This window comes from Pristis pectinata, chromosome 1 (genome assembly GCF_009764475.1).
Source record: "Pristis pectinata isolate sPriPec2 chromosome 1, sPriPec2.1.pri, whole genome shotgun sequence".
NCBI lineage: Eukaryota > Metazoa > Chordata > Chondrichthyes > Rhinopristiformes > Pristidae > Pristis > Pristis pectinata.
The window spans coordinates 124,898,675-124,921,750 of record NC_067405.1 but is presented as its reverse complement, the minus strand read 5'-3'; the positions used below and the strand labels follow the sequence as shown (position 1 = coordinate 124,921,750).

Sequence of the window (23,076 nt, the reverse complement as noted above, 5' to 3'; positions counted from 1 at the left end):
TCTTCTCCCTCTTTACAATTCTTTTTCTGTCACTCTTTGCTGATTTTTTAAAAAATCCCCAATCCTCTAGCCAACCACTAATCATAGAATGCCTTATCTTTCAATTTGATGCTATCTTAAACTTCTATTGTTAGCCAGAGCAAAATAAGAAATTCACAGCAGTGAAAATAAAAAAAATTACATGAAAACTTCCTCTGCCCTTATGTGAAATGAGTTCTCCTAATGAAAGAGTAATTACTGCAGAAAAACACGTGAGGGTATTTACATATAAATTATATGTACAAAGTCAATTTCTATCCAGTACAGTAATATGATTACCAAGCATGATTGACAGGAGAACCAGCTAATTATCTCCACTCTACTCGAATTTTATCACCATTAGGTGAAGAAAGTCAAGCAAGCAGATTTGAGTTCCCATTGTAAAGCTGCACTATCAACTTCTAACATAACTCATAATCAGTGGCAAAAGCATTTATAAGACTGACCTCTTCTAGGACTAATAAAACCTGTACAGAGCATTTTTAAGCTGTGACGAATTAAACTAAAGGATAAATTCTAACTTTTGTTAATGCGATTTTTCAGAAAATAGGAAATGTGTTCACGTCATATTACTCAAAACATTAAAGCACTGCAGTTTTATAGACGGCAACTTCATTTTGTAATGTACTTTTTAAAATAAAAAAAGATAGCCAGTTTGCCATGGGGTATACCATTTATTCAAGCTTAGAGGAAGTTTCTGAAATATAATAAACAAATATTTAATAAAACAGTTCTGCTTAAATAAACTAAGTACTGGCACAGAGATATTTGGTCAAGAAGGAAAAATGCAAATAAAAATGTGAAAACTAAATTACTTTTTGCATTTACCATAAAAGGCCACATTCTAAAGAAAGGCTTCAGCCTAGTTATGCAGAGACTTATACTACCATGTTATTTATGTATTGGCAGTGGGCAAAAAAAATGTTTTTATTTTCCAGGAAAACATCACCATCTTGTTTCTTCACTGGAGATGTAATGGTTGGTCACAAAAATATGCTCAACCATTTCATAAGGAACACTACAGGACTTCTATTACATCAGAAAATTAAACCCATTAATTTTACAAAACAGTGCATGCCACATTTGTAAAATCATAACCAATATACATGTCATACAGCACCTGATCTAAATAGAACATTGTGAAAGAATAATATCGCATAAATGTTGACTTTTACATAGGAAAACACAAAAGCATGCACATAACTTTATGAAGTACAACCCTGTTCAATTCATTTTAGGATACGTGATCTATTTAATTTATATATCTCTATACAAAAACCATTTTACAGATTGTCCTTCATACACCCATGATTGAATACGTCTTGTAAAGGAGGTAAATTTCTGACCATCTTAAACTTCTCATAATGAATCACTGAATTGAGGTGAATACAAGTTGATCAGATTTAGGGAAAATGTATAAAAATGCTTTTTTTTTAAAAACACAAATTTCAAGAAGAATATGGTCACTATGCAGAAATCCTTCACTCTTACATACATTGTAAACTCAAGTCATTTAGCAGCAGTCTTCCAATTCGTGGTTTCTGTTTGAAGTGCTTACTTCAGAATTATATTACAATAAAAGAGTCACACAAAAGCCAGTTGTGTGCAGACTAACACTACTACGTTATATCAAATAGTTATCAATGCTAAATTATTTAACTTTAAACCTAGTATTACAAATTAAAAGTAATTCAATAACAAGATTAGTTCAATCACAATAAGAATAGAAATTTTAACAAGAATAGCTTACTTTGCTTTTCATCAGCAGTCATATCACTTATTAGGTTTTCAGCAATTCTTCCAGACCATCAAACAACACAAACCAGACGTTTTACTGAATGGGTAGTTATTTTTAACTGAACATAAACAGGATTAGTTTAATCCATATCATTCAGTAGAAAATTAAACTTACACCTTGATTACTTCTGTAATATGATACAATATAAACTTGATAAAAATAACCATCTTACATAAATTTCACATCTAGAAGTATTAATTCTAAAAATCTTCATTTGCACCAGTTCAATCTTATCCTAAAAATCACATCATTCTGTTTGCACCCTTTTTCCTGCTAATGAAACAAAACAATCACTGCCACTCTCGCCACATTTCTGCCAAACCAAAATACTTTCACACTCTTTAATGTGGTACATAATCACAACAGTTATCTTACAATGGACTTACTTGCTAACAATGTTCATCACAAGAGCAAAAAGTGATGATTAAAAGTGTGTCACTTACTTTTCAACCTGTACACCAATAAGTTGCAACAAAACTGAAATAGACAAACTGTAATAAATTTCACTCATATACTATAAAAATAAGCATAGTACTTATTCCAATATTATTTAAGAGGTATCAGAATACAGGAATACATGTGCTTTTTCAATAGATTTGGTGATTTTCTTGTGTATTTTGTATGCCCTCTTCTCCAGTCCTTCGATGCAAGTTTATTCTTTGTCCTCCTCCCCTCAGGGACAGGAGAATTATCCTATATTTAAATCAGATCTGTTTCACTTGCGAATATCACAGCATGCAGTGAAGTGGTTAAATCAGCCTAGAGCTTCTCAGGAAATGAATGAGCACTTTGTAGACAAAGATATACTGAGCAATTGTTTGCACCATTAACATCCTTTGCTGTCTCAGCAGGTTCAGCACCGTAGTAATATCTAGAATCTGTGGGGTTAAAAGTTAGAAAGGTTTATATTTTTCACATTAAATTATATCAAAAATAATTGCAGCATTAATACCCACAAGGCTGCATCCTCAACCCTCTACTCCCTATACACTCATGACTGCGTGGCCAGATTCTGCTCTAACTCCATCTATAAGTTTGCAGATGATACCACCGTTGTAGGCCGTATCTCAAACAGCGATGAGTCGGAGTACAGGAAGGAGATAGAGAGCTTAGTGGAATGGAGTCATGACAACAACCTTTCCCTCAATGTCAACAAAACAAAAGAGCTGGTCATTGACTTCAGGAAAGGGGCTGGTGTACATGCACCTGTCTACATCAATGGTGCTGAGGTCGAGAGGGTTGAGTGCTTCAAGTTCCTGGGACTTAACATCACCAACAGCCTGTCCTGGTCAAATCACGTAGATGCCACGGCCAAGAAAGCTCACCAGTGCCTCTACTTCCTCAGGAGGCTAAAGAAATTTGGTTTGTCCCCTTTGACTCTCACCAACTTTTACCGATGCACCATAGAAAGCATCCTATCTGGATGTATCATGGCTTGGTACAGCAACTGCTCTGCCCAGGACCGCAAGAAGCTGCAGAGAGTTGTGGACATAGCCCAGCGCATCACAGACACCAGCCTCCCCTCCTTGGACTCTGTCTTTACCTCGCGTTGTCTTGGTGAAGTAGCCAGCATAATCAAAGACCCCACCCACTCAGGACATTCTCTCTTCTCTCCTCTTCCATCGGGTAGAAGATACAGGAGCCTGAGGGCACGTACCACCAGACTTAAGGACAGCTTCTACCCCACAGTGATAAGACTATTGAACGGTTCCCTTATACAATGAGATGGACTATGACCTCAAGATCTACCTTGTTGTGACCTTGCACCTTATTGCACTGAACTTTCTCAGTAGCTGTGACACTTTACTCTGTACTGTTATTGTTTTTACCTGTACTACATCAATGCACTCTGTACTAACTCAATGTAACTGCACTGTGTAATGAATTGACCATACGATCAGTTTGTAAGACAAGCTTTTCACTGTACCTTGGTACAAGTGACAATAATAAACCAATACCAAATCTTTATCACTTGAAAGAAAAAGGTACAAAATATTAAAGTCTGTATTTGAGTGCAGGAAACTGAGTGCAGATAATTATTTTTTACATTTATTCATTCATAGACAATGCTGGAATACCAGTATTTATTATACATTGCTCATTTTCCCTGAACCAAGGAGGCCATTGAGCCTCAACTATATTGACTAGGGGGGGGTGATCAAACTAAATGAGGGATTAGGTCGTAAAAGTTGAAAGAAGGTGGTTTCCATGATTTACCTGAGAGTAGAATCATATAGATTAGGAGGAATAAAAAGAAACAACAGTGTTAAAGTAATGTGTGAAAGAGAATATGGGGAAAAAAATGAAAGCTAACCGAAGATTTTATTACTCATTTAATACTTAGGGATGTGGTGTAATTGAAGACAAATACAATCCAATATTATGAGCAAGAAATGAAATGCTAGACAAATGAATGAGAATTTTGCACCTATTGACAGTGGAAAATGAATTTAAAATATCAACTGCTACTGTCAGGATTTAAACTGGATATTAAATGGTAAGAGAAAATAATACAACCTAAGATAGACAAATTCACAGAACATGGTGGCTTCAGGGACATAAAGTAAATATGCAAAGAAATTGTAGATAAGTTGGACATAGTTTTCCAAAGCTCTCTAGGTTCAGAAATTATGCCTTTGAATTTGGAAAATGTCAGCCTTTTGCTTCAGCATGGAGTTGTCCGTTTGAATCATTTGTGAGAAAATTACTAGAATTTATTGGAGACAGAGAATGAATAACCAAGTTCAAGAAAAAGGATAATCCTACCGCATTGTGTTCCAGGCAGCCGATCATAATTTCTGATAAAATTACAACACCCGTCCTTCCAACACCAGCACTGCAGTGTATAAGTACAGGTGCATCAGGACTTTTAATGTCTGTTGTACTATTAGTATGACGACGCACTGACTCAATTTCATCCAAATAAGCTGCAAAGGCAAATGAAAAACAAAATTCACAAGTTAACATTCAGTAACAAAGGCTAATCTTTTTAAAACTTAAAATAAACAAATGTAATAAGAATTAAATAAAACTTGCATCGGAATCCCTTGATATCCTCTGGGCAGCCATTTTCTGGCCAGTCTGTATACTGTAAATGCCATACTGTCCGTTCTTGACCATTCAATAGATGTTTAATTTTTAATCCTGTGGTCGCATAACAGCCCGAGTCTGTTCGAAAGCGTGTGGTTATTTTGAATCTTCCATATGTAACAGAGTTATTCCTGGAGCCTAATCGAGGCCAATACCGAAAACTCTTTTCTCTTCCTCCCTCCTATAACAAGAAGACTATATTATATGAGAGTCTTGATCAATTCCAGAAATAGCTTGAAGAACACTATTGAACTACTTTAGAAACTACCGAAGTATTAATTGGTAGGTAAAACAAAGAACAGGCCATTTGTGGGGAAGAATGAAAGAATTTTTTTCAAAACTCAGATGGTGTAGATACTCAGTTTTTTTTGTAGGTTCATTCAAAGGATGTGGGCATCACACACTGAGCCAGCATTTAATTAACTATCTTTAGTTGCCCTTGAGGTGGTGGTGGTAGTGATGGTGATCTGCTGCAGTCCTTGAGGTGTGGATGTATCCACAATGCTGTTAAGCAGAGAGTTCCAGGATTTTAACCTAGTGATGGTGAAGAAATGGCAATATATTTACAAGTCAGGATGGTGTGTGGCTTGAAGGGCAACTTCCAGGTGGTGTTGGCATGCTTTTGCTATCCTTGTCCTTCTAGTTGGTAAAGATCATGAGCTTGAAAGGTGCTATCTAAGGAGTCTTGGTGAGTTGCTGCAGAGCATCCTGTAGATGGTACAAACTGCTGCTACTGTGCGTTGGTTGCGGAGTGAGTAAATGGTTGTGGATGGCATGCCTATCAAGTGGGCTACTATGTTCTGTATGGTATCAAGCTTCTTCAAAGTTGTTGAAGCTGTATACTCATCCAGTCAGGAGTGTGATGGAATACTGTCCACATTCCATCGCACTCCTGACGAGCATTGTAGATGGACAGGCTTTGGGAGAGGAGGTCAGTTACCCACCACAGGATTTCTGGCCTCCGAAATGCTTTTGTAGTTCTGGTCAATGGCAACCCCTGCCCCCTCTCCTCCCAAGATATTGATTGTGGTGGATTCAGTGATGGTAATGCCACTGTCAGGAGGTTATAGCTGGATTTTCTCTTGTTGGATATTGTCATTGCCTGGCACTTTTGTGATGCAAATATTACTTGCCACCTATCAGCCCAGACCTGGATATTGTCCAGGTCTTGCTGCATTTGGTTGTGTACTGATTTATTATCCGAGGAGTCACAAATAGTGCTGAAGATTATGCAATCAGCAAACACCCCTACTTCTGACCTTACAATTAAAGGAAGGTCATTGATGAAGCAGCCGGAAATAGTTGGGCTGAGGACATTACTCTGAGGACTCCTGCAGAGATGTTCTGTGGCTGAGATGATTGATCTCCAACCTTTGTGCTTAGTATGATTCCAACCAGCAGAGGGTTAACCCTGATTCCCATTGACTCCAGCTTAGCTAGGTCTCCTTGATGCCCTACTAGATCAAATGCTTCCTTGATGTCAAGGGCAGTTACTTTCACTTCATCTCTGGAGTTCAACTCTTTTGTCCATGTTTGGATTAAGGCTGTAATGAGGTCAGGAGTGGAACGGCTTTGGCAGAATCCAAACTGAGCTTGTGATCAGGTTGTTGTTAAGCAAGTACTGTTTGATAGCACTATTGATTCTTCCTTCCTTCACTTTGATTATCAAGAGTAGACTAATGGGGCAGTAATTGGCCAGGTTGGATTTGTCCTGCTTCTTGTGGACAGGACGTACCTGGGCTATTTTCCACATTGTTGGGTGGATGCCAATGTTGTAGTTGTACTGGAACAGCTTGGCCAAGAGCACAGCAAGTTCTGGAGCACAGGTCTTCAGTACACTTGCTGGAATGTTGTCAAGGGCCATCATCTTTGCTGTATCCAATGCCTTTAGCCTTTTGGAGTGAATCAAATTAGCTTAAGACTGGTATCTATCATGCTGGGGAAAACTGGAAGAGGCCGAGGTGGATCATGCACTTGGCACCTCTGGCTGAAGATTCTTTGCTTTTACATTTTTAATAACATTTTATATATGAATCATCAAGAAAAGAATGCACAAGCACATTTCAGGGCCAATATCCAAGAGCACCAATGGTAGTAGTGGAGTCTTGTCAAAGCTACCAATTCTGGTAGAACTTGGAAACATCAAGCCTCCGGTTAGAATCTAGGATCTGCTGTTTCTTTACTGTATACTTATGTGTTGCCTTCAAGAGAAGAACTCAAGAAATACCTCTTCCATGGTAACCATGGCAATGATGGCAACTCCTTGCTCCCACACCATTTGCCAAAAATCAAGACAAGTTGTTTGGAGTGGTCCTTGTGTGGCAATGTAATTCCATTCCTTGCCTCCAACTATAACCTGTAATAAAGTAATATGACTTAATTTAAAAAGGAAAGGCAGTCTTTGAAAATAAGAATTTTGGTAAAGCTCAGACTCTAGTTCAATGAAATTTACAGAAATGCAAGTAAGGGCTTTCCAAAATCCTAAATAGCTACAAAAGAAGCCCCATACAAAAAAAAACACATGAATAGAAACTAATATAGCTACCTTTACATGAGATGCATTAATGTAACCAGTGTTGTTCTCTTTTGTAGGCACCAGCTCCACCCTAGTATCATCATAGGGAATAACATCTGGGAATCTATTTCTTTCTGTATTTTCAGGCAGCAGTGCTATGGTGCACTCTGTACTCAGACTTTTCTTTGGAACTCTTTCATATTCTGTAAACACCATTTTTTGTTCCAGTCGCTGCTCCAAAATCTTGCACTAACAATTTAAACAAAAGAGATATTAAAATAAAATGAAAATATTCAAATGTCAAGACAGTAAGCAGATAGTGAAAATGCATTTCAGCATTAAGACTCCTTACCCAAATTTTTAAAAGACATTTTCAATAATTTTGTTCTCATTTTGTTAATAAACAGGATTATAATAAGTTATTATAAATGTATTTCAATTTTCATTGTGTTTTGTTGACAGTTACAGAAATCAGCAATGAGATGACCCAACACAGATTTAAGATAGCAGGGCATCTCAAGTAGGCTGAAATATGACAATTTCAATATCATATTTTGATTTTAAATTTTAAAGAATATTTGCCCTCGATTTAGAAGATAGCACTATCAACTGGCATTGTGTACACCTTTAACATTAGTGTTAATGGAAATATCACATTTAACCACAAGTAAGTACCATTTTCAGTCATCATCAGTTTGGCATAGCTTTAATTTTGTATACTTGTAGCATACAGTTTAGAGTGTGCAACAAAAAAGTTCCTTTTAGCTATGCTAAACGATTCAGTAATCAAAACAGACATTAAGTCCTTTTTTAAATTATGTGTAAAGAACATACAGAAAACAGTCTATTTCCTGTTATTTTTCTCTTATACAAGTCCTTCTCCTGAAATGAATGTTTCCTTCAAATCATGAAGATAAAACTTTTAACTAAAGAAATATGTACCTAAAAATAACTTGAAACTCAATTATTTACACCTCAAAATTAGCCAAAGTTAGATCTCTGACCGAGATACTCAAGGGCAGAGAAGTTTCTCTGTTGGAGCATCAGGAATAGAACAATGTGGGTTCAATCTGCCTGGATGAGGTGGAGGAAAAAAAGAAAGCAGCAGCAACTCCTGTTGAATAGCAGGAGAGTGAGAGGTTAGACTTAGCCATGGTCACTGTCACCTGTCAGCACTCCACATATTTATTTCAATGAAGTCATCCAGATAAGACATCAAAATTGATGGCACTCAGCTACACTATAGGAAACTGCAGGCAACCATTGTAAGCTATTAGCTAATATGAGAGAGGAGTGCCAAAGGACGAATATCAGGAAAATATTTTTTAATTAACAAATTATTTTTGTGCATGTTTCATACACCTTCACTATATATTGACAAAAATATTTCTTTATCTTCAGCATCAGTATTTTTACCCTCCTTGTTCTCTTTTGCCTCTCCTAAAAGTGAACCACGTTGTGAATACTGCTAAGTTTCCAGTGCCTAATTTATTTGATGATACAATCATATTAGAATTAAAATTAAACGCAATAAACCTTATTATGTTTCATTCAACTGTTGATCTACAGGTGCACTGTTCCAACCATAATTACAAGATTGCAAATGAGAAGCAAACATTCTGGGCAATTGTCCTGCAGAACCACAAATTCCAATTGCTGAGTCCCTATCAATTCCCCCAGCTCAAACATCAGAAGTGCAGGGAAATGTGCATTTATCTAACAGAGTTATATTATAAATATGTTCGTAACTCAAGGCTGGTAGCCATATTTTCACAAAATATTGTCTTTAGCAGATGACTCTTCAATCAGCTTGACATGCATTCCACAAGAAAATGTGTGAAAGATATCATTACATACCCTTTCATCATATGCTGTTTGGATGGGCTCATTTTTAACAGCATCAGGTAAAGGCTTTTGAAATGGTGTCAAACCATTTAATTCCGCCATTTTTAATGGTCCAATTGTCCTAATATCAGATACACAATCTTCTTTTCTAATAACCTTAACAAAAATGATAATCCAAAAGTCAACAGTAATAAATATGATAATCAACAATATTTTACGCTTATCAGTGCATAGAACCTGCATGACCAAACTGTTTGCCAATCAGGTAAATAGGTAACTCAATATACAACTAAAATACAAGTTATTTTAAAGGGTTCATGTTGCAGGACAGAAAAGATTTTAAGCATAAATCATATTTTTCTAAATAAGCTATTTACATAACCAGAAGTAATCATTCAGCTCTTTTTCCCTTTCTCACTTCCTGAAAACAGAGAGTGTAATGCTATAATAATTAGTTAAGGCACAGTAATAAGCTCACAGAAATAGTAGATGACAAATAACGAAAAAAGGGCATTTCTTTCATTAGAATTATTAAAATACAAATATCATTTAGCATGAAACCACCTTATAGCTTAGGTTGATGTGCCACCATATGAATATTCACAACTATTCTCTCTGCCTTGCCATCTCCTGTATCCTCTAACACTTAATCTAGACCTAGTCTTTAATCCTTCAATTATAACCAATGAAAAGCAAACCCAAAGCTCCCCCTAAAGGCCAACCTGTAAAATTATTTTTTTGACTAATAAAGCTCTATGCCAGTCAACCACACAAAATTTATATTTTCATTTGCTTTGCTACAAGAATGCCTCATGCAGTGTTCCAAATATTGAAACTGATCAATTTGTCAGTATGATGCACTGGTCAATGGTGTGGTGACAATAAGCCTGGAGGAATAAAAGCACAGGCAAAACATGTTTTTGAGATCATATTAAATAAAATTAATGCTGTTAAGGAAATAATTAAGGCTGAACTAGCCTGCAATCATTATTAATAATATGAATGTAGTTGTGCTTTAAAGACTCTGCGTTGTTTTCTCAGAAACTACATATAGCTTACTTTGTCAAACAGCAATAGCCGAAAAGTGTCTACCAAACTGAAACAGAAATTAAAAGTGCATAAACAAGGCCTATTACAAGATACAAGCTCTCCCCAAGTCAGAGGCCACAAGTTCAGGAAAAACACAGGAGCAAGAAAAGGCCAGTTTGCCCCTCGAGCCTGCACCACCATTTGGCAAATTCTTGGCTGATTTAATCTTGGCATCAACATCTAATCTCTCCCCATATTCTTTAACTGGTGTTGACTGACAATGACCCCACCTCCATAGCTCTCTGGGGTAGAGAATTCCTAGGATTCATGGACCTCAGAGGAGGGATTTCTTCTCACTTCAATGCTAAATCACCTGCTATTTTGAGATTATGGCCCCAAGTTCTAAATGCGCCATTGAGGGAAATAACCAGTCAGCATCCACCTCGCCAAGCCCCCTCAGAATATAGCATGATTTGCAATTCAAAACTGACCATTTATCACAACTGTTTTCTATTATATAACCTCTCCCCTGTCCGTTCCAATATATTAACTCCAATCCCATGCACTGTTGTGCAATGAATTTTTATATAGTACCTTATCAGATTTTCCAGCATTTTCAAATGCAATAGAGGGGCAAATTTTAAAAATTCACAGGAGGAGGTGGGGAAGAGGTGTGGCATATTGGTTGAAGAAACAGTCCCTGATATGAGAAGGGATATGTCAAAAGGATTATCAAATGAAATTACATGGGTTGAACAACCAAGAGGAAATCACACTTCTGGAAGTCTACTTTTGGCTTCCAAGAAGTTCAAAAGGAGATAGAAGAACAAATCTATAGGCAAATTTCTTAGTGCAAAAGCACTAGGGCAGTAATAGCAAGGGATTTCAAAATCCTAGTATTTAATGGGATGGAGTCGATGTGACAAACAGTACATAGTTGTTAAAGCTAGAATGCAGCATTTCAAGAAAAGGGTATCAATGTTTAGATATCATTTAGGGGACTGAATCTGAGCTGGTGGAAGAGTATCAATGGGAGGGCATTTATGATGGCAATTGTAATTCAACTAGATTTGGCAAAGCAAAATAAAAACTCAAAGATAAAATGGGACTAAAGGTTCTAAAGTAGAGCAATGCCGATTTTATAATACTAAGAAATGACTTTAGAATAAGAGAACTGAAAACAAATATGAAAGCAAATCTGTCTTGGGGCAATGGGAGACATTTAAGGAGATTTAATGGGTCCAGGGTAAGGCAATTTACACTAATCCCACATTAAATCCCTATTTTTATTCTCCCAGCATCCCCATCAACTCCCCCGATTCTACCATTCACCTGTACACCAATTTTATAGTGTTCAATTAACGTAGGCATCTGCACATCTTTGGGATATAGGAGGAAACTAGAACAGCTGGAGGAAGCCCCTGTGGTCACAAGGAGAATGTGCAAACTCCACACAGACAGCACACAAGGTAAAGACTGAATCCAGGTCTCTGGCATTGAGGCAGCAGCTCTACAATCTGCACTATTGGCCCACCTTATGCCCCATGAGATTATACTAGAACTGTGTAGAACATTAATTAGACTACAGCATGAGCAGTACAGACAAGTTCTGGTTACCACACTACCAGGATGACATTATTGCATAGGAGACTGCAAAGGAGAGTTAAGAGGATGTTGCCAAAATAGAGAAAGTAGATAAGCTAGGACTCTTTTTGGAACAGAGGAAACTGAGTGGAGACCCTGAATTGGAGAGTATAATATTATGAGGACCTATGTAGAGCAAGCAGAAAAGACATTTCCTTTAATGGCTCAAAAACTAGGGACAGAAATTTAAAGTAATTGGTAGAAGGATAAGAGAGAAAAACAAGTAAAAGATTTTCCCCAGAGGATAGCAAGTGTTGGGAACTCACAACCTAAAAGGGTGGAGGAAGAAACCTTCATCACATTTACAAAGCAGATGGATGCATACTTGAAAAGCTGTGATCTTCAGGACTACAGACCTCATACTGGAAGTCCAAATTAAGCTCTGTAGCTCTTTTTTTTAAATTGATTTACAGTGAAAATATGGAATCAGCGCTAAACTACTCACTCCAAGTGGTGGGAGAGCTTCCATTGTGTTTAATCTTCCATAAAGAACTTCAGACATGGGTCTTCTCTTGGAGGATACTCTTCTTGCTTGCCTTTTTCCAACTGTATGGAGATCAGACTCAGACACCGATGGAAGATAGTGCATTGATTCCATTGTCCCCCTTTCTCGTGCTTGCTTTTCTAAACCCTGCTGGCTGCCCAATGCAGGTGTAGAGCCATCTTGATAGTCTAGCAATTGCTCTTTCGAGGGCTGGTTTAACATAGCTGATAAATGGGCTGCAGAGTCAACAGGAAGCATTTGTAATCTCTTCTCAATGTACCCTGAATCGTACTCATCATCCTCACTGCTGTGAATCAGCACAGTTGCATCTGAGAGAAATCTCCCATGGTTATAACTTTTGTCTTGATTAATTTTAGCATCTCCTAGTTTTGTTCGCTCAAAGTAAATGCTAGGTTGTGAACCTGCAGCAGTTTCCAGTGTTGAACTCGTCTCAACACCTGGTGTAGATATGGTCCTCTCTTTTATCTTCCAACTCTCAAAATTGTGCATTAGTCCTGCAATCTCAATACTATTACGTTTATGGATGTTACCATGTAATCTTGCAGAGGTTAGAGGTTCACTGACTTCTTGCAGTGAATGTGCAACAGGCAAACTATCTTCCTGAAATGTCTGTACAGAGTGATGCACACGCCTAGTTATCAGATCTGGATTGCTGCTGCTTACATACAGATGTCTTGAAAGGTCAGGTGTACTATTTGCAGGCCTTGGATAAGGGTATGGGGGTGGAGGCCTGTACACTTGAGTTCTTAGCATATTTGCTGCACTGTAATCCTGAGTGTGTAACTGAGCATTAGTCAATTCTGGCACACTAACAGCCCCAACAACAGGACGTCGCTCAACTGAATTTATATATGGTGATTGACAATGAAAGCTGTAGTTCAAATGCAAGGGATACGGATTCACATTTTGGGAATTGAATTGAGTGTGTTCTCGGATTTCTGGCTGGCTGTAACCAAGTGGATCAGATCTGCTGTAAGCATAGGAATTGCCTACGCTGAGATTTCTCATAGAATGACTTTGTCTTTCATTCTGAATCATGCCACGATTGAGCTGCCTCATAACAGTTTCATAATCTGGGGTTGGTCTGTAGGAAGGTGGAATAATAGCGCTATGTCTGTTTGTTGGGATGTAATCTCCTCTCATTATATCACTTCCTGTGATGCTCGGATTTGAAGACATAGGAGATGCTTGCATTAAGTGCTGTGGATTATTTAAAGAGCTTGTGCTATGTGCACTATAGATACTGCCATTTCGGATTCGACCATTGTATTCATATGGAGGTCTGTCCAAACTGGTTTGAGATCGATAAAAACAGCTATTTTGATTGTTCATGTAGAGATTGTCTGAAATAAAAAAAAGTGAAAATTATGCAGAATCAGTAAATGCACCACATAGACTGTTTGACCTCCAGAATACACAATCATTAGCTCAGCAATGAAGAGGCTAAATCAATTTTAGTGATCAAAATCAGGCAGATATTTCCATGTACAAGAGGCTATGTTTTAACACAAGTTTGATCTATAGAAATAGTCAAATAAATTACTTTAAATTGTTAAATACATTCTATTCCAATAAAATTCAGTAGCTTTCATTTAAATTGTCTCCCAAAATTTCAATCAAGTAATTTTAATAAACAAAGTAGCACATTCTAAAAACAAAATAAAGCCAACTGAAAGGTTTACAATTTTTGAAATCTATTTCATCACATACACAAGACCAGAAGACATAGGAGCAGAATTAGGCCATTTGGCCCATTGAGTCTACTCTGCCATTTGATCATGGCTGATTTATTTTTCCCTCTCAACCCCATTCTCCTGCCTTCTCCCCATAATTTTTGACACCCTCACTAATCAAGAACCTATTAACCTCTGCTTTAAATATACCCAATGACTTGGCCTCCACAGCCATCTGTGGCAATGAATTTCACATATTCACCACCCTCTGGCTAAAGAAATTCCTCCTCATCTCTGTTCTAAAGGGATGCCCTTTTATTCTGAGGCTGTGCCCTCTGGTCACAGACTCTCCCACTACTGGAAATATCCTCTCCACATCCACTCTATCCAGGCCTATCAATATTCAGTAGGTTTCAATGAGATTCCCTCTCATCCTTCTAAACTCCAGCAAGTACAGGCCCAGAGCCATCAAAAGCTCCTCGTACATTAACCATTTCATCCCCTGGACCATTCTTGTAAACCTCCTCTGGATCCTCTCCAATGCCAGCACATTATTCCTTAGATATAGAGCCCAAAACTGCTCAATGCTCCAAATCTGGTCTGACCAACGCCTTATAAAGCCTCAGCATTACATCCTTGCTTTTATATTCTAGTCCTTTCGAAATGAATGCTAACATTGCATTTGCCTTCCTTACTACCGACTCAGCCTGCAAGTTAATCTTAAAGGAATCCTGCACTTGGACTCAAGTCCCTTTGCACCTCTGATTTTTGAATTCTCTCCCCATTTAGAAAGTAGTCTACGCCTTTATCCCTTCTACCAAAGTGCATGACCATACACTTCACTATACTGCATTCCATCTGCCACTTCTTTGCCCATTCTCCCAACCTGTCCAAGTCCTTCTGCAGACTCTCTGCTTCTTCAACACCACCTGCCCCTCCACCTATCTTTGTATCATCCGCAAACTTGGCCACAAAACCATCATTTCTGTCATCCAGATCATTAACATATAACATGAAAAGTAGCGGACTCAACACCAACCCTTGAGGAACACCACTACTCACCGGCAGCCAACCAGATAAGGCCTCCTTTATTCCTACTCTGCCTCCTGCCAGTCAGCCAATCTTCTATCCATGCTAGTACCTTTCCTGTAATACCATGGACTCCTATCTTGTTTAGCAGCCTCTCGTGCAGCACCTTGTCAAAGGCCTTCTGAAAATCCAAGTAAACAACATCCACTGACTCTCCTTTGTCTATCCTGCCTGTTACTTCCTCAAAGAATTCCAACAGATCTGTCAGGCAAGATCTCCCCTTAAGGAAACCATGCTGACTCCCTATTTTATCATGTGCTTTCAAGCACCCCAAAACCTCATCCTTAATAATGGACCTTAATAATAAAATCTTACCAACCACTGAAGTCAGGCCAACCAGCCTATAATTTCCTGTCTTTTGCCTCCCTCCCTTAAAGAGTGGAGTGACATTTGCAATTTTCCAGTTCTCTGGAACTATTCCCGACTCTAGTGATTCTTGAAGGATCACAACTAATACCTACACAATCTCTTCAGCTACCTCTTTCAGAATCCTGGTATGTGATCCATCCAGTCCAGGTGACTTATCCACCTTCAGACCTTTCAGCTTCCCAAGCACCTTCTCCTTAGTAATAACAACTACACTCACTTCTGCCCCAACTCTCTCGAATTTCTGGCACATTGCTGGTGTCTTCCACAGTGAAGACTGATGTAAAATACTTATTCAATTTGTCTGCCATTTCTTTGTTCTCCATTACTACTTCTCCAGCATCATTTTCCAGTGGTCCGATGTCCACTCTTGCCTCTTTTACTCTTTATACATCTGAAAAAAACAACTTTTGGTCTCCCCTTTTATACTATTAGCTTGGTCACCTTCATATTTCATTTTTTCTCCCCTTATTGCTTTTTTTTTTGTCTTCTGTTGGTTTTTAAAAGCTTTCCAATCCTCTAGCTTCCCACTTATTTTTGTAATATCGTATGCACTCTCTTTTGCTTTTATGCTGTCTTTGACTTCCCTTGTCAGCCACAGTTGCCTTATCCTCCCTTCAGAATGTAGTTAGCTTTATTCAACTGTAATACCGATACATTCGATTTTAGCTTCTCCCTCTCAAATTGCAGGGTGAATTCTATCATATTATGATCATTGCCTCCTAAGGATTCCTTTACCTTAAACGCCCTCAGCAAATCTTGTTCATTGGAAAACACCAAATCCAGAATCACCTTTTCCCTAGTTGGCTCGACCACAAGCTGCTCTATAAAGCCATCTTGTAAGCATTCTACAAATGCCTTCGCTTGGGATCCAGCGCCAACCTGATTTTCCCAGTCTATCTGCATATTGAAGTCCCCATTACCATTGTAACATTGTCTTTCTTACATGCCCTTTTTTATCTCCATTTGTAGTTTGCACCCCATATCCTGGCTACTATTCGGAGGCCTTTATACCCTTGCAGTTTCTTAGCTCTACCCACAAGGATTCTACATATTCTGATCCTATGTCACTTCTTGCTAAGGATTTGATTTCATTTTTTAACCAACAGAACCACCCACCCCCTTTGCCCACCTGCCTGTCTTTTTGATAGGATGTGTATCCTTGAATGTTTAGCTCCCATCTGTGATCTTCTTTCCGTCCACAATGTCATACCTGCCAATTTCTAACTGTGCTATAAGACCATCTACCTTGTTGTTAACCCAAAGTCGTGCCCAAAAGAAGAATCTCTACTACTTCTTTGGAGCTACTAACAAGTCATGCTTGGGACTGAAAACAGTCTGTGGATAAAAACACCCGTTAATCTGGTGAAGACATTAATTCCATTTAATACTTAAGCTTTGCTGATCTCAACAATTGGTAATACAAATAGATACTGCTCCCGATTGTGAAAAAGGAAATTAACTGGGAATCTTGGTCTCAATGACTCCTCTGACTCCTGTTAAAACGCATGCACCAGAACGTCAGATGAAGTTGTCAGAACCATGCTCATGACAAGGCCTGATGAAACTCTCTGCTAAGATTTTTAATTTAACATCACATTTATTCACACAAATACTTGAATTTTTGTTAAAATGTATTCATTTTTCTGGATCTGGACATCCCTGTCAAGGCAAGTATTTATTGCTCAACTCCAATTACACTTGGTCGTAACCCACCTCCTTTAATTGCTGCCACCCTTTTGGTTAAGGTATTCCCACAATGCCACTAGGTTGGAGGTTCCAGGACTTAAATCCAGGGACTATGACAATCACCAATTTAAAAATCAGGGGAATATGTAGATGAATGTGTTCTCATGTGTCTGCTGTCCTTGTCCTTCTTTATGGTTGAGATCACAAGTTTGAGAGGTGCTGTTAGAACAGCCTAGGCAAGTAATTGCAGCCTATACACAATGCAGCAGGTATGTGCCAGCTGAGGAGAAAATCAATTTGGGGAAGGTGGGTGGGGTGCCTATCAAGTGTACTTCTTTGGCCTAGATGATGTTGATCTTGAGTGCTGCTGAGCCACAGCCATCCAAGCAATAAAAATATTTAATCACACTCCTAATTTATGCATTGTAGATGGTGGTTTGGCTTTAAGGTGTCAGGAGGTAGATTAGTGCAGGAAACATGGACTCTAACGTGGTCTTGGAGCTGCAATATTTATATGGCTGGTTGAGTTGAGGTACTAGTCAGAGATGAGCCCTCAGGATGTTGACAGTGGGGGGACTCAGTGACGGTAAATGTCACTGAATAGTAGGAGTAGGTGATCAGAAACTCCTGTTAGGGATAACCACTGCCTAGCACTCGTCTAGTGCTGTTGCCAGTTACCATTTAACATTCCAGACATGGACCAATGTCTAGGTCTTAGTCTACACAGGCATGGACTGCTTCATTTTCCAAGGAGTTGCAAATGGAATTGAAAATCTCATCTTTACCTGAATAACTCAGGAGGCCATTCAGCCCATCTGGTTTTCCCAGGCTCTGAAGGGAGCAATCCCATAAGTCCCATACCCCCTCTTATTTCTCTGTACCCCTGCAACTTATTCTTTCTCATACACCCTATGTTTTTGCCATTAACCTACACTAATGGATAACTTACAATTGCCAATTAACCTACCAGCATGATTTTGGAATGTGGAAGGAAACCAGAGTACCCAGAAGAAACCCCTACTGTCACAGGGAAAATGTGCATTCTCTGCAAAGACAGCACCCAAGATCCAGATTGAGCCTGGTCCCCAGTGTGAGGTGGCACTAATTTTATGACGAAAGGAAGATCACCAATGAAACAGCCAAAGATGGCCACGCCTAGGACACTGCCCTATTGGACTTCTGCAATGATGGCCTTGGACTGGGATGATTGAATTCCAACAATAACCACCTGACTTTGTGTAACATATGCCTTCAACCATTGGAGTATTTTTTTCCATTATGGTCAGTGACCAGTTTTACTAGGTTCCCTTGATGCCACTCTATAGAAGTATCTATATATGCACTGTGATATTAAAAATAGGAAACAAACTTATGCAAACTTATACTCAACTTATCTAACCTATATGGTATTCTAGAACAGAGTGCTACCTCTTAGAATTTTCTTATGTCACTTTTGAAATCAAGTTCCACTACTTCAAAATTTTTTTAATAAATATCAAGCAAACCTTGCATTTCAGTTACCATTCCTTTAAGCATTTAAATTTGAATCAGAAGGTAATAGAAATTACTGTTTTTTTTAAATCAGTAAACACATTTATTCGGGCTTTAAACATTCCTGCCTAAAAGTTCACTCATTGCGTACTCTACCTTGCGAAGACTTATAGGGCTCACTGTAGTGTCCATTATAATGTAATTGGGGTGGAGGCATCATAAATTGATGAGGTTTTGGCTAAATGGAAACAAAAATGATAAAGGCATTTTAATCCATAGTACAAGTGCTAGTAAATTGGAACAGGTAGTAATAGAAACTTCATTTCAAGAGTTATAAATTCATTTCCAGGGTTGGTGATTCCAGAAGTTATTTTGCAACATCCAAGATTAGATTGGATTGGATGGGAGAAAGAAAAAGGAATTAAATGGTTATGGAAACAGCTTGAGTAAAAGTTTGAGGGGGATAAACACTGAAGCAGGCTACGAACCATGGTTTTACATAAAACTATTTTATGCAAAAACAAATGTGCTCAAAAAAAAAGGACTGTGGATGCTGGAATCCAGATGAAAAACACTATGATGCTGGAGGAACTCAGCAGGCCAGGCAGCATCCGTGGAGAAAAGCAGGCGGTCAATGTTTCGGGTCAGGACCCTTCTTCAGTACTGAAGATAGGAAAAGGGGAAGCCCAATATATAGGAGGGAAAAGCAGAGCAGTGATAGGTGGACAAAAGAGGGGAGGTGGGGTGGGCACAAGGTGGTGATAGGTAGATGCAGGTAAGAGAAAGTGATAGGCAGGTGCAGGAGAGCAGATCCACTGGGGGATGGGTCAAAAGGTAAGGAGAGGAAAAAAAGGGTTAAGAAAAAAAAAGATAAGGAAGAAAAAAAAAGATAAGGAAGAAAAGAAGCAGCATGGTTTGGAGGTGGGGGGGTGGTTTGGGGATTACTGAAAGTGGAAGAATTCAATGTTCATGACATTAGGCTGCAAGGTTCCAAAATGAGGTTCTGTTCCTCCAGTTTGCGCTTATAATTCTCCTGGCAGTGGAGGAGGCTGAGGACTGACATATCTGTGATAGTGTGGGAGGGGGAGTTGAAATGACTGGCACTTCAGTCACTTCTGCATAGAAGATACAGATCACAGTTACGGACAGAGCGCAGGTGTTCTGTCAAATGGTCACCTAGTCTGCTAGACCAAATGGCATGAACATTGAATTCTCCCACTTTAATTAATCCCCACATCCCCCCCCCCCCAACCATGGTCTCCCCTCCTCCCCCGCACCTGCCAATCACCATCTCTTCCCTGCATCTACCTTTCACCACCTTGTGCCCACTTCGCCTCCCTTCTTTTATCCACCTATCACTGCTCTGCTTTTCCCTCCTATATATTGGGCTTCCCCTTTTCCTATCTTCAGTACTGAAGAAGGGTCCTGACCCGAAACATTGACCGCCTGCTTTTCTCCACGGATGCTGCCTGGCCTGCTGAGTTCCTCCAGCATTATAGGTTTTTCAAAGGATATACAAGAGTCAGTATACATGATTAGTCCTGCACACGTAAAAACATTCAGAAGCAAATTTTTGTTGCAATTTTAAAACCAACGGCAACTCGCTTAGTACCGAAAACATGTCTCAAAATACTGCACGAAAGCTAATCAGAGGATAATTGACATTAATCCAAAGACTATAATAAGGGATCATAAAACTCTTGGTTAAGAGATGGACTTTAAGTAGAGTCATAAAGTCAGATAGACATCGGAATAGCAGAGCTGTTTATGGGTGGAATTTCAAAGATTATGTTAAGATTTTTAAAAATTTGCACATGAAGATAAACCTTTCAAAAGAATCATGCTATGCCAAATAAAAAGTTTCCATTGTCAGTTTTATTCAGCTAAAGTTTAAAGTGGAGGCTTTTCTCTTAAACAGATACAAAATTTAAAAGCAGTAGACAACCAGAGAAAGGGAACATTCCCTTTGATTAGTAATCAGGCATGAAAACAAAAAGTATAATGGAGGAACAAGACTTTCAAGTGTTAATTATAGACACAGGGTTTCTAGTCTGCAGTCACATGTCAAAAAGAGCCTGGGGAAAATTGAAAACAAGTAGCTCTTGAAAACTATTACATCATTGTAATAGTTAAGTAGTTGAATTTTAGTTGCCAATGTTTAGTTTTAAAGAGAAAAGCTGTCATTTCTTCCATTGATATTAAAATTAAAGATCAGAGATGTAGCTAATTATTCAGAAGAAAGCAAAAAGGAAAATTGATTGGTTTGGATAATGGGCTAAAATGTGCCAGATATAATTCACTGCCTCCAAGTGATGTACACTGGTAAATAAAGCAGTAGTTTAAAAATAGTCTCAGTGTTGTGGAAGAGAGAGACACTGTTGATACAGGTTTACAATTAAAAGAAAACACCTCAAGCTTTTAGGAATTTGTTTTTTTTAAATTCAATTGTTAGCTTTTATTTCAACATTTTTGAATAAAAAAATCCAAAGTGAGCATTTTTAAACCTCAAGATCTCAGTTTCATCTGCAGTACTGGGCTCCATACTTAAGAAAAATACAGGCTTTAGAAAAGTTACAATATAGATTCATTAGGATGCTGTTTGAAAAATTATAAGTACAGTTTAAAAAATAGGCCTTTGGTTATGGATTGCTACATAGATTATGTATTTAAAATTATGAAACAATCAAACTGAGTAAATAAAAGTGTACTGGCTCCAGTCAAGTGCAAAGGAATCAGGGGTGTGGCAAGTGCTGCAACATCCCCAGGCATGCAACAATTGTTGATGCTGCCAAGTGAAGCTTGCATTATAATAAATGACCTTTGGCACCCACACTATAAAGCGGTTCAAACGATGGTGGGATCATAGACCCAAACAAGGGGTTACTGATTTTGAACAGAGGGCAAATGGAACTTCTTTAGAGTTTTGAGACTGTCCAAGGTTTGTTAGCAAGAAGAAATTGAAAAAGGACATTTGAGGGATAGCCACCGAGCTAAATGGCCTGTTTCAGTATGCAATTTTAATGGTGTTTTTTAAGTACTAGAAAAACATTCCAAAATGATTCAAAACAAAAATTATTCAATAGAAGAGTGCATAAAAAGATGGCTCATAAAAACAGCTGAAAGTATCACTAACAAATTTCAGAAAGGAAATATTTTGCTTTACTAACCACAAAGATTTTTCTTTGGAAAAAGTATGGAGAACAAGTAAGGATAGTGTAGGGTTACAATTTATCTAGATTTCCAAAACACCTAATAGACTAATGGATAAAGCTAGAGCATACAAGGTCAGGGTTTAAGTGACAGTGGAAAACCAGCTAACTGCAGGATAGAAACTAAATATTAAGGGGATAATGTAGCTATTCAAAATGGAAGATTGAAAGAAAGGTCCTAAAAATGTCCATCATTATTCACAATTTAGACTTTGGAATCAAGACACCTGATATCTAATTTTACAGATGACATCAAACCAGATGGTTGGGGGTAAAAGTCAACACTGGAAATTACAAACTGCATAATTTAAAATGAGCATTTAATTTACAAATGCATCTTCACACGAACGTTTGACAAATTGCATTTTGATAAGGGAAGTAAAGGTTATATTACTTGGGATAATAAAAGCCCAAATAGAAAACATAAGTTATTCAGGAATACATGGAAAGGCAGGTTGCCTAGAATTGGGTTAAAAAAAAAATCAACCACAATTTCAGTGAATGGCATCATAGGTTTAAAAGAATAGCTTATTTTTGTTCTTACAATCTTAAAGGGCTGAGGAAACATAAATATACAAGTCACTAAAAATAGTGGCACAGGTTAATAAGGCCAAAAATAAAACAAATTAGGCACTGAGGTTTACATCTCAGATTAGAACTGAAACAGAGAAGTTATGCTAAACTTGCATGGAACCTTATTTATAGTGTGCACATTTCTTTTCACCATCAATCAAAATGGAAAACAGCTTTGAAGAGTGTGCAAAAATATTTAAAAAGATAAAAAATGTGAGGTTATGCCTAACAAGAGGACAACGTTTGGGCCTTTATTCACCAGTAGAAGTCTTTGAGGTTATACAAAATGTCTTTGACAGGAAAGTCTTAACATTTTCTCCTTGTGGAGAAGCAAAGCAACAGTCGATCAATGTGAGATAATCTCCAAGAAATTAAAAAAGGAACTCAGAAGAACTATATTTATAGATGAACTGGTGAGAATCTAGAACTTGCTACAAGAAGTGATGATGGAAAATACTAAAGATGCATTCAATAAAAGGCTCGATAAGTGTACAAGGGAAAGGGGAATAGGGGGTTATAAC

At 38.1% G+C, this 23,076-nt stretch overlaps 1 protein-coding gene across 1 annotated transcript in view; it reads right to left on the bottom strand.

Moving 5' to 3' along the window:
- Positions 1-696: 696 nt before the first annotated feature.
- The window catches only part of ptpn21 (protein tyrosine phosphatase non-receptor type 21), a 56,728-nt gene continuing 34,348 nt past the window's right edge, over positions 697-23,076 (bottom strand). The window contains exons 13-20 of the mRNA XM_052013617.1: positions 18,930-19,011; positions 12,406-13,808; positions 9,300-9,443; positions 7,473-7,691; positions 7,155-7,283; positions 4,874-5,108; positions 4,604-4,764; positions 697-2,715 (exon numbers count right to left, since the gene is read on the bottom strand). Of these exons, the coding sequence (XP_051869577.1) occupies positions 2,587-2,715; positions 4,604-4,764; positions 4,874-5,108; positions 7,155-7,283; positions 7,473-7,691; positions 9,300-9,443; positions 12,406-13,808; positions 18,930-19,011 (2,502 nt within the window). The 3' untranslated portion in view covers positions 697-2,586. The remainder of the gene's footprint in view (positions 2,716-4,603; positions 4,765-4,873; positions 5,109-7,154; positions 7,284-7,472; positions 7,692-9,299; positions 9,444-12,405; positions 13,809-18,929; positions 19,012-23,076) is intronic.